An 11,928-nucleotide genomic window follows, 5' to 3' on the forward strand; every position below is an offset into this window, starting at 1 on the left:
ATGTTAGGAATCAGTTGTAATTTCTATTTGAATTCTTGTGGAATACAGATACATTTTTTTGAGATTCTGCCTACTAAAACTGTGAAGAAAAGCATATTTTTTAGCAGTGAAATGGCTTCTTGAGAGATTAATATGCTGTATTATTTTAACTTGTTTAGAGCCTGAAAGATTTTGCGTAGGTATCTAATGAACCTGTTTTAATCACAGTATAATCAGTTTGAATGAACAGTGCATACCTGAAGTATAGACCAGAAATATGACCTCCTACTGATAACTGTTGCAGCTCTCATGTTCTGTAAAAACCAGTTTTCAAGCTTATATTAGAAGCATATTGTTTTACAAATTTTGTCATTACAAGAAGTGGACTACCTATGTGTCTGTCCATCATTTGAATAACTTCTTTATGGCAAGATACTGTATACAAGCCCCAACAGAAAGCAAGTAAATAAAGGCTCTTAATTAGTGTCTTGAGAACACACTTTAAAGTTTAACAAATAGTTTGCAAAGGTTAAAAATCAAGGGGTTAGATGGAACTTCCACAAGAAAACATCAGTCCATTGATTTTATAAGGTTAAGAATCAGTACATGTATGGTTTTACACAAGGGAAATATTTATACTGGTAGACTTAAGATTCATTTGGTCTTTACAACAAGTCAAATATACTGTTTTTTCTTCATTTCCATGGAATAAAAAGTTTTCTGAAAAGCACAGATGTGCCACCTTGAACTGTAGTAGGAGTTCTGGTCATGCTGTGATGGGACCATATCACAGTGTAGGGTTTCTCTGCCAAGACTTTCCAATTCCAGCAATTCCAGCTGTTGACCTGGAAGCTGAAGAATTGCATTCCACATTTTAAGGTGAAGATGATGGCTTTTATGGAGGTCAGAGAGCTTGTGCTATGCATTATCTACATACACATCCCCTTGACCTGAGAGGAACCTATTTCTTTTACCAGCATTAATGCTGGTCTTCCTATATTATATACTATAATATTATCTATTATTATAGCTATAATATTATTATATTATTATAATATATAATATTATCGATTATATATTCTAGATAGTTAAATTAAGTGAGGTAAATACCTAGCTTTCATTTGAAACCTAAAGCTTTAAAAAAGCGTTTAAAGAGTCATTGCAAGTAAACCCAATAATAATAACATGGGAAATTTTTGTGCTGTATGAGCAGAATAAAACCAGCAACCAATTTTGATTTTTTTTGGTTTTATTTTTAGGTGTTTAATGAAATGACGGAACTGCTTTCATCATACAGAAATTATGATAGTTACCGACGTGCCTATAATGAGTGCAGTAACTTTAAGATCCCAATACTTGGGGTCCACCTGAAAGACTTGATATCACTTTATGAGGGCATGCCAGACTACTTGGAGGACAAAAAAATTAACATATACAAACTGTACTCTCTGTATAACCACATAAATGAGCTGATACAACTTCAGGAAATGCCACTTCCCCTGGAGGCTAATATGGACCTTGTTCATTTACTTACAGTAAGTCTGTTAGATGAGATAAATACCTCAATTTAAAAAATAATTTCATATACCTCTCAAGCAACTAAGTAGAGAATTCTATTAATTATAAATACATAATACTGTAATATTTTTCTTTCCTTAATAGAATGTGCAATAATAGAAGAGGAAAAAGTTAGTGATACTGATTTATCTGGCAGCAATGGTAGAAGTGTCAGTTCAGCAGTATGCTTACAATTCTTTCTATAAGGCAAGGAAATGTTTATGATATATGCTATATATGACAGGACATAAATTAAGAGATATACTTCATTTCAGAGCAGGATCTTCTAATCTGCTAGCATTTCAGGGCACATAACTTTCCGGTTTGTTCCTGGATTTTTCCAACAGTCTTTCTCCTTCTGTTTTCTTCAGTCATCTGCTTTCCCATTAGCAGGCAAATCAGTTTGAAGAAGTATTAATAATTCCATACATTAGTCAAAAATTCATAGAAGTAACATTTGAACGTTTGTTTTTGAGTGTCAGAAACTACTTTTATTTCCCTAAGAATCTAAAATTATTCACTATTATGACTACAACATAATGTTTGCAGTTGTTCACAGAAAGCTGTTGCATGTGTGCAATTTGAATAAGGTTATTAATTGGTTAAAATAGCATATTTTGATTACTTGTTTATATACCTATGACTACAGTAGTGTTGACTCTCTTAACAAGTTTATACTTTCTTTGGGCTTGCTATAGATTGAGGCTTGTAACATATTTATGTGTGGGTTTTCTATTCAATCGTGTCTAGTGTATTTTCATGCAAATAGCTAAAAATGTTACCAGTCTTTAATGTCAGCTTGGAATTCGTATCTGCTATACTATTTTCAAGGACATATGCAAAACCGAAAGTATAAATTTGAAGAGTTTTTCTATTTCCTTTATATACCCAGCTGTAATATTTCTCACTGTATGTAATTGCCATTGAGAGCTAAAGGTTCTCACTAAATATATTCAAGCCCATCTTCTGTCTTCATCGTGTACTTCTTAGTTCAATACAGTCAACCACAGCTGGTTTGGATAAATATGACAAGTTTAAACAAGAGTTTTCTGAGAATTTGGCTTGATGGACAGTTCATTGGAATGGTGCTTTTGTGCTTAGCTGCACAACAGACCACTTGAATATTATGGAAGTAATGTTTTTTTTCAGGTTACTTATTAACTGACTGCTAATTATGCCTACAGTCACTTCCTGTGCTGATGACTGTGGCTGTGTAATGATACAGATTTCCAGATAATGACAATAACAGTCTGGAATTTAGAAATGTACCCATTTCAAATCACGGTGAACCCCTGTGCAGCTCACATGCATTTTTTCTAGGTGCTACCAAAATCCTCAGAAAAGTACTCATGCACACCAGGAACAGGTTTATCAAGGGGTAGTGACTGGTTTGGAATTAAACTAATTTTGTGTTTGATTGCAGCTGTCCCTTGATCTTTACTACACAGAAGATGAAATTTATGAGCTTTCATATGCACGAGAGCCACGAAGTCACCGAGCTGCTGTAAGGGCTTTTACAGAGTCTTAGTGAAAAAGACCATAAATTTAATGATTAACATAACTTATCCCTTGCATTAATTTTATTTTATTTTATGCTAAATTGAAAACATTTCACCTTTATAGACTGAGCAGAATATGTTAAAGAATAAATTGTTTAGTTGATGATGAAACCTAAGCTAGAATACATGGGAGAGTTGACACCATATCAGGTTTTATAATATGAATACAAACACAAATGAAGTTACTTGTGCAGAGGCATGACATCAGGCTCAATATGGGCAATTGATACTGATTCTTTTAAATGAAGAATTCTTATGTGACTTAAGTGATGAAACCCATGAGTGTTATACTGTAGTTTTGTTCCTGTTTTATAAATATGGAAAAAATTGTGAATTTACAGGGCTGTTGGTGAACTGTAATAATTGAAGGAACAGCCACTGTTTTGGGCAGTTCAGGGAAGAGCTTACTCTGACGTACCATGTAATTATCAAAAGTATAATGTTGGGTCCAAGAGGCCATTTGTCACAAATGACAGAAGTGTAATCCAGAAAATCTTTCCATGTGGTACTAATGAAGTTCCATTCAATTTATTCTAGCCTTTGACACCTTCCAGACCACCAGTAGTTGCAGACTGGGCCTCAGGAGTAGCCCCAAAACCTGATCCAAAAACCATCAGCAAACATGTTCAGAGGATGGTAGATGTAAGTATGGTTGGCCCATTTACATTTCACTCATGCCCTTAATCTCTAGGTATGAGGAGGTAGAAAGAAGGGAAAAAATACTGGACTCATTCAAAGCTGTGCTGAGTTTATAAGCACACCTGTCCTCATAAACAGATATTTCTGCATAGCTGTAAATAGCAGCAGTGGCTGATGAGGCATGGAAGGAAATTCCTTAAATGGCTAAGGAACCAGTAGGGAGTGTGAATGCCAGTGACATTCTTCCAAGGAGTCAGGGAGTCCATTTCTACCAGGGATTCCAACATCATGTTATTTGGTCTGAAAGTGGGCCTCTCAGTGGCTTTAACCACTAGCAGCCATTGCTGCTTCTCTCTTATGGATCACCTGCTTTTTTGGAAACCGTTCAGTATGTTCAGGTGGTTGATTCTGAAAATGACAGAGAGAGGTAAAGAGTTTGTCTTTGCATCCTTGCTTCATCTCTTCTCCTTCTAGACACTTCTAATTTTGCTAGGTATGCTTTGATACATGCTGGTTTGGAATACATTTCTAAATTTGGCCTAGGGGTGCTCCTTGCCTTAGGGCAAGAGACAGTAACATGGAAATAGGTGTCTACATGATAATTCTGTCATATAACTACTTTTCACATAACATTCACCTGATGAAATAAACCAGACAGCTACACTGATTTAGCTGCAGAGATCACCACTGAGAAGACTAATTGAGAGGATTTAGTACAAGTTGTATATGTAAACATGGACATAATGATCTTAAAGCAAAACTGAAAAAGCGATGTGATTGTGTAGTGAAGCATTTAGTCCAGCCTACGTTGACTTACCTACGTTTTGCTACAAATCAAGATATCTTAATGCTTCTTTAATCTCACTCAAAAAAGACAGTTAGACTGTTGGCCCTGTTTAATACATACTGGGAGAAAGTGGGAGAGAAAATCCATAAATATTGTGGAGACTTTCTAAAGTGGTAATTCAGTCCATTCTCCTTATAAACCATTCTAATATTACCTTTCACAGTCTGTCTTCAAAAATTATGACCATGATCAGGATGGATACATTTCCCAGGAAGAATTTGAGAAGATAGCTGCCAGTTTTCCTTTCTCATTTTGTGTAATGGCTAAGGACTGGTGAGTACCTAGTCCTGCTATTCGACTTTGTAGCATGTTTTTGGAGGGCTTTTTGGGGTTTTGTGTTTAGATTTTATTTCTGTCATTACAGTGGTAAAATCATCCTCTTCACCCACAAATAGAAGTGAAAATATGACAAAAACATTTTCTAAATGTGTTGTGAATGGCATCTGTATGAGTTTACCGAAGTTGTAACCAGGCAGATGTAGGAGGAAGAACTGATAATAGAAAAAAATATTTTATTTTTTTTTTAATTATATTCAATATATACTACTAAGGAACTTTCCTAAAATGAATGTGTTCCTCAAAAATAGAGAATTGGCAAATGTATACTTTGGTCAAATTAAGAACATTATTCTTAACACATTGAAGCATGGAAAAATACAATAATGATTATTCAGAGATTTTCTATGAAGTAGTTTTGAGGTTGCATCGCATATGCAGATATTTTATTTATCCTTACAGGCTGCATTTTAAATGTGTAGGTAAATTTCTGTAGACTTTGGGAGCAGTTGACAAGATTACCGAGATCACTACAGGTTTTGGCCCGTGAAACTCTTTCCTTTTTAAAATGTGAAGAAAGATATGTTTAATTCTCCTTATGCTGTTAAGAAAATGTGTGTCTCACAAACAGCTTTTCTTCTTTATTTTCAGGGAAGGTCTGATTAGCAGGGATGAAATAACAGCTTACTTTATGAGGGCTAGCTCAATCTATTCCAAATTAGGACTTGGCTTTGCTCACAACTTCCAAGAGACCACTTACTTGAGACCTACTTTCTGCGACAACTGTGCTGGATTTGTAAGCTTACCTTTTAGTAAATTATGTTAACACTGCTTGGAATAATGCCTTTTTTTTTAATCTCATAATCACTATGTGTCATATACAGAAATGGATCTATATAAAACACCAGTGAAGCTATATGGAACACCAGGCTTCTGCCTGGTGTAGCTATTTAAGGTACCCTTTACACTCCTCTTGCAGTACTATTACTTATTTAAACATAGCTCCCACCTTGTGGTGTTTGGTTGTGTCACCAGTCAGTCTCAGACAAGACTTCCAAATCCAGAGCCTTCCACTCCTTGGGGCTGTTAGAACTCATGTCCTTGTACAGACATGACATGCCCCCTGCCTGTGGCAAAGAGAGATTTAGTGAAACTACTGTCCTACCAATCCCCAGTTTAGCTGGGACCAGACAAGGGTGCTGAGATAGAATTTTCCGTCTGCTCCAGCTCCACAACTTCTCTGGGGGCTGTCAGGTCTGCTGATGTATTCATTACAGACTAGCTCAAGGTATTTTGTTTGTGATTGACGAACACATAAAATATTCTTAAATATCTTATGCTAAAGAGGTAAATAGTTCATATTTTGACCTTAACACTAAAACAATAGAAGCCCAAGATATTCTGCAGGTGCTCAGATCTTAGAAATAAGTGGAGCTTTTAGTGGATTTTTATCCATTATCAATGTGGAGACAGATATATTAATTCTTTCTGTTTGTTTGAATGTCAGCTATGGGGAGTCATTAAACAAGGATACAGATGCAAAGGTAAGGTACTTTATACTTTGTTAATTTTAATCTATAATTGATGATAATAATCTGATAATCCTGAGATCCATTGTTATGTCTATGGACCTATTTAATCTGATCTCTCAGAGAGGAGAAGGCTGATTCAAGAATAGTATGTCAGACGTATGGTCCAGAAGAAATGCAAAGATGAAGGAACTCATAACTGATAGCTTTAACCCTTTGCAAAACATCACTGAATTCAGATTTGGGACCAGACCCTTCTATTTCAATGGGCTCAAACTGTGAAGACTGTGCAGCACATACACAATATGTATTTTGCAGAGTTTTCTTCCTCATATAGGTATCTGCTTTCTCTGCAAATCCTATAGTCAGAACGCTGTTGTGACTGAATGTCGCTGTTTTGTATTTTCACAATGAAAAGGAGTTTTCTATGTATATAGTAAAGAGATGTCATTGATCTGTTTACAAGATGTAAGCTGTTACAGGTAACGCATGTATAGAACACCAAAGAAGCTTTCTTGCTTCTTTGGGAGGCAGTACAGTGTAAGAACTGATCTTAGATGCTACAACAGAGCCACTGAATCATGTAAACTGTGTTTTGTTTGTAGACTGTGGAATGAACTGTCACAAGCAATGCAAAGACCTGGTTGTAATAGAGTGCAAGAGAAGACCCAAAACATCAATTCCAGACAGCAGCCCAACATCTGCTCTTGCTTCAAGCCTCTGCCCAGTAGGAGTCAAAGAGCAACTCCATGGTGAGAAAAGATCACATTAAAAAGATCAAAAGATCTAGAGAGTCTTTCCTTTGCTCCTTTTCCTTTTAAAGCTGAGTTGTACAGCATCAGCTTAGGTTTTGTTAGTTAACTGCAGTGTTTAATCAACATATAAACTACAACTAGGCGTGAGCCTGTACCAAGTAATGCCATTCCAGTTCTTGTCTGAGTAATGAAAGGCTCCCTTTCTGGGAGATCTCTTGTCATATGACATAATGTGTGGTGCACAAATGCCACAAAAACTGGTTGAATCTTCTGTCAGTCTCATGAGAACTAGATGTGACAAACTGAACAGCTGGCAGGTTCCCTTGATTCTCTCATCTTGTGACTAGCTGGTCTTAGCACACTCAGCAGTTTTTACCACTGTTGTCACATTAACCGACCACTGCACTGTTACAGTTCTGACTTGGATTTTAATGCGGAGTTTATAAAGTCAGTTTACTTACGTATCTGCGTACTAGGAAGATCAGGGGCTAACTGTATTTAATTTTTCCACTTCAGCAGCTGAATCTACTCCTCCTCTTCATCTGTCCTCTTTCATTCAATCAGAAATCTACTCTCTCTTTTCTTCTACATCTGTATAAAGTTTGCATGAAAGGTGTATAAACTTTTCATATTGTGTATTACCATGTAGAATTCCAAAGGAGAAAACATTGTCCTTGATTAAGATGTCAGGCTACTTTTGTTTTGAATTTTGATGTTCCAAATCTCTCAATACTCACTTTCTTTGAATTTCTCTCCTGCCTTTATCTAATGTTCTTCAAATCTACTTCTTGTCACTTTGATACCCATCTTTTGTGTTGTTTTTAAGATTCATAGTGCTGGATTCCATCTTAGGCTTTCTATTAGCATAATGCAGCCTATTTCTCTTGATAACTGACCACATGCATCTCTAAGATGGCACCTGCTATGGCTGCAGCACTGCGTAGTAACTACCTCATGGGACGTCATGCTTATAGGGAGGTTGAGCTGCAGTGTGTTGCCCCATATCACCCAGTGTGCCAGAATGTTGTACCTCTCAAGGCTATATCACGTCGAAGAGTGAGAATTCAGGTCTTGGTAGAAGGTGTAAACCTCTTCATCCATATCCTCATGTAATTCCCCAGAGCCTGCAGCAGCTACTGGACTGACTTTTTTCTTTCCCCTCGTGTGTGTGAATATGCAGTCTTATTTTGTTTTCTTCCCAGTGACAGAAGTTACTTTATCTGAAACAGATCTTCTTAAAATCCTGTAATCATATCTTTTACCCACTGCTTCTAACATTGTGGGTTCTCCCCCCCTCCCCTTTAACTGCACAAGTAAAAGTATTTTAGGATGACCTATACAAAAGCAGTGTAAAACTAAAAATTTCATTATTTCACCTTTATGAAGAGGATAAGTTTTGTCTTACAGCTGCAAGTTATGGTAACACTGAACTAACACCCAGGCTTAATTTTGCAGTCCAGTCACTAAGACTGATGGTCTATATAAAACCCTGTAGCCATCTAGAAGTTTAGCTAATCTTGATGGCACACTCGGTTTTCCTCTTGCTGATCCATATTTATGTTACTGAGACATGCAAAGAGTTTTGAGAGACACAATGGTGAGCAACTTCCAGCGATACCTATTTTGGAGAGCAATTAACATAAAAAGAATGTTTATTTATTAAAACCGTGTTTAATTACTGTGAGTCTGTTTCTCCTTTCCTGGGATAAGATCTTGACTCAATTTATCATATATATCCTACAGGACAAGAAGAAGGACTGTTTACATTTCCTAATGGCGAAGTAGTGGAACACAGTGAAGACAGCAAGGACCGAACCATTATGCTCATGGGCTCCTCAGCTCAGAAAATCTCAGTGAGACTGAAACCATCAGTGGTTCATGAGGGTACACAGACTGATCCTGTACTGCTGGCTGGTGATGTATCTCGTAGGCAGATTGAGAAGAAAGAACATAAGATGCCAGAAAATCCTTATCTCCAGCTAGCTCCACCATCCCCATTTCCAAGCCCAATTCTAGGCCGCAAAAAGGCATATGTTAAATGGGAAAACAAGGACTCCAGCCAGAAAAAGAAGGAGGAGCATCATAGCTGTAAACCCTCATACCAGGAACTTGAGCAGGTACATACATGATGAAACAAATTCTGGTTGGAGAGGGGGGTGGTGGGGTGGCTGGGTGGGAAGTTGTCACCTTACTCCAGTGTAATAGCATAATAAATTCTTAGCCACTTTAACTCCAGTAATGCTTCATTTCAAGCTTAGGGAATAAATGTTGAAGCCCTTGTTATGATTACACTGATCCCTGTCAGTCTTAAAAGTTATAAGCAAGAATATGATCACAATCCAATCGCTTAGGACAGCATGTTATTCTGTAAAGTAAGTAACAAGAGTCCTAAATTTCTTCCTGCTTTTGGTAGCCTCTGCTCCCCTAAGTGACAGAATATCAAAGGCCAGGGGTGGTGGGGCGGGGAGGGAGGCTCTGCTTTTGTTCAACTGACAGTGAATCCTTTCTTTTTTTTGATAACTTAAGTCACCAAGAAATTTTCCTGTGAACAGACATGATGCCTCTTGCTAGATTTCACCTGCATCAGCCCAGTTGTGGCTCACCTTACCCTACAAGTGTTCTGACAAAGTAGCTATTCATAAGGCTGTCACCTCAGATTTGGCCCAAATTCAGGTTTGTAGAAAAAACCACCTTTCCAGACAGATTAAAGAGACTATCACAGTATCAACAGTGCAATGAGAATGATCCAGATATGGCTATGAAGGACAAAGGCAGATTTATTTTCATACTTTAATCACTGCTGTCTTTATTCTAAGACAGACAAACATGAAAACAGTCCAGAAACAGGACCACAGTCTGATCTTTGTATGCTCAGTATAACTTTCAAAGTATCCTTTGCTATTGATAATATGAGCTTATCTTTTACAAAAGATGATTGGTTTATTAAAACAGAGATTAAGACAATTAGCAAGAATTTTCCAGTACAGACCATTTCTCTTTCAGTCAACAGTCCATTCAATATAGACAAGGATCTGAAGTGGGGATGCACTTGTAAGCACGAGTTCTTTAAATTGTCCCATTCATGTCAGTCCCACAATTTACACTTGTCCTTGCTCCCTCAGCAGATCCCGACTTCAATTACTGAAGAGCATCTGATGTTACAAATTAATGTCTTACTGTACATCAATTTCTGCATTAGTAGAGCAGAAAAGTGGTTTCTCCTAGATTACTGCTGTTATGAGAGCAGCGGAGGGTGGATAAATGCAGCTTGTGGACATAACTGTCAGATACCAGCTGCTGGAAAGTTCTAAAAGTATACACAAAGGATAGACCAGTGACTATGAACACATCCAAATAAATTACTGGTTCCGTTCCACTGATAAGAGCTACACCAACTTATGTTTCTGCCAGTCAACCTAAACATAAAACCAGACAGTCCTGAGACAAATTCAAAATAAAATACCATTATGTTTTTTTGTTTAGGAAAGAAATATTTTGAAGGCACACAATGAAGGTTTAAAGATCCAGCTGGAACAGGCACATAAAACAATTGAATCTCTCACAATCCACAGAAGAAACCATGTAGTGGACAACCTACAACACAGAGACTGCTCCTAGCAGACAAGAGATGAAATCTCCTATGGAAGAATGTAAGAAAGACTGAAGGAAGGGTTGTGATAAAGCTGCTCTACCAGGTGAACTGGAGAGTCTGAAGGATGTTAAACAGAGATAGTCTCTTTACTCGATACATTTGAATATTAATCACACACTCCCAAATGTATAAATCCTCTTCTTTCTTTGACTTTTTAAGGTAATTTAGCATTATCTGTTCCATGAAAATAGTTTCTTCTGGGTTTGTTTTTAAGAGGAGTGACACTGTTGCTGAAGTTTCTGTTCATGACGACGACGTGGATTGCCCAGTGACTTGGCTGTCAGCAGCACATCTTACTCTACAAGCGTTTGGACAAAGTAGACAGATACTCAGGAGACTGTGTCTCCTCAGATTTGGCCCAAATTTAGGTTTGTAAAAACAAACTTTCAATAAAGTTGAGTATATAAGTAAAACTGTAGAAATATTCCATTAAAAGAAACAGTTATCATTTTGGCTGAAACCAATTAAATCATGATATGAACTGTCATCTTTATTTCCAAAGTTTAACAAGAATAGTAAAAGAAGTAGTTAAGCTAATGATATCGGATTCTTAGACTTTAAGATAGACTGACAAGTTTTTTAAACATCTTTCAGAGCTTTAGAGGTCCCGCTACTTTAAGTAGCTTACCTTTGTTAACGTAAAATAGATGAGGCAACAGTGAGTTTATATTGAATATTGTTTCCACTTTTATATTCCATGCCACAGCTTGGAACACAGCCCTACTTATTTGGCTTAAGGGATAACTTGTTGTCTGGTTGTTTTTCTCTCATGTCTAAGTGGACACTGTTGTTTAGTATAAGCTCAAGGGTCATATTAAGAGAGAAACTGTACAGTAATCCCAGGGCAACAGTTACTGTATTCCAGAGCTCCTAATGTCTTATGGTTCTAGCAAAGGATTCTCCATTTTCGCTTGCCTAGATTTCATATGCACTTTAGGTAAAGAGTCAAGATGAGTGTACTTTTCTGCGTGTAAATTTTGTATAGTAAAAGGTGCTAGGGAGGTAACTTAGTTTTCTTAAAGCTACAAAGTGTACATATTGTTAAGAGACAACAAAATGGTCTTTCAAGTCACTGATAAATCTGTCAGAATAGCCAGTTTTAAAATTGCATTTGTGTTTCAAGAGGATCTGTATA

At 36.9% G+C, this 11,928-nt stretch overlaps 1 protein-coding gene across 2 annotated transcripts in view; it reads left to right on the forward strand.

Annotated features, from left to right (window-relative positions):
- The window catches only part of RASGRP1 (RAS guanyl releasing protein 1), a 44,781-nt gene extending 33,487 nt beyond the window's left edge, over positions 1–11,294 (forward strand). Inside the window, exons 9-18 of one of the 2 annotated variants that reach the window (XR_008973597.1) lie at positions 1,239–1,514; positions 2,960–3,040; positions 3,633–3,737; positions 4,745–4,854; positions 5,509–5,653; positions 6,365–6,401; positions 6,992–7,138; positions 8,885–9,258; positions 9,668–9,814; positions 10,625–10,760. Coding sequence is in view for 1 of the 2 variants with exons in the window: in XM_057420131.1 (XP_057276114.1) it covers positions 1,239–1,514; positions 2,960–3,040; positions 3,633–3,737; positions 4,745–4,854; positions 5,509–5,653; positions 6,365–6,401; positions 6,992–7,138; positions 8,885–9,258; positions 10,625–10,759 (1,410 nt within the window). In the remaining variant the exon portion in view is untranslated. Of the gene's footprint in view, positions 1–1,238; positions 1,515–2,959; positions 3,041–3,632; positions 3,738–4,744; positions 4,855–5,508; positions 5,654–6,364; positions 6,402–6,991; positions 7,139–8,884; positions 9,259–9,667; positions 9,815–10,624 lie in introns of both variants that reach the window. The other variant, XM_057420131.1, reaches the window with a different exon arrangement.
- The last annotated feature ends 634 nt before the right edge of the window (positions 11,295–11,928 follow it).

This window comes from Pezoporus wallicus, unplaced genomic scaffold (genome assembly GCF_028554395.1).
Source record: "Pezoporus wallicus isolate ANWC-B61680 ecotype Strahan unplaced genomic scaffold, APGP_CSIRO_Pwel_v1 contig_5418, whole genome shotgun sequence".
NCBI classification, from domain to species: domain Eukaryota; kingdom Metazoa; phylum Chordata; class Aves; order Psittaciformes; family Psittacidae; genus Pezoporus; species Pezoporus wallicus.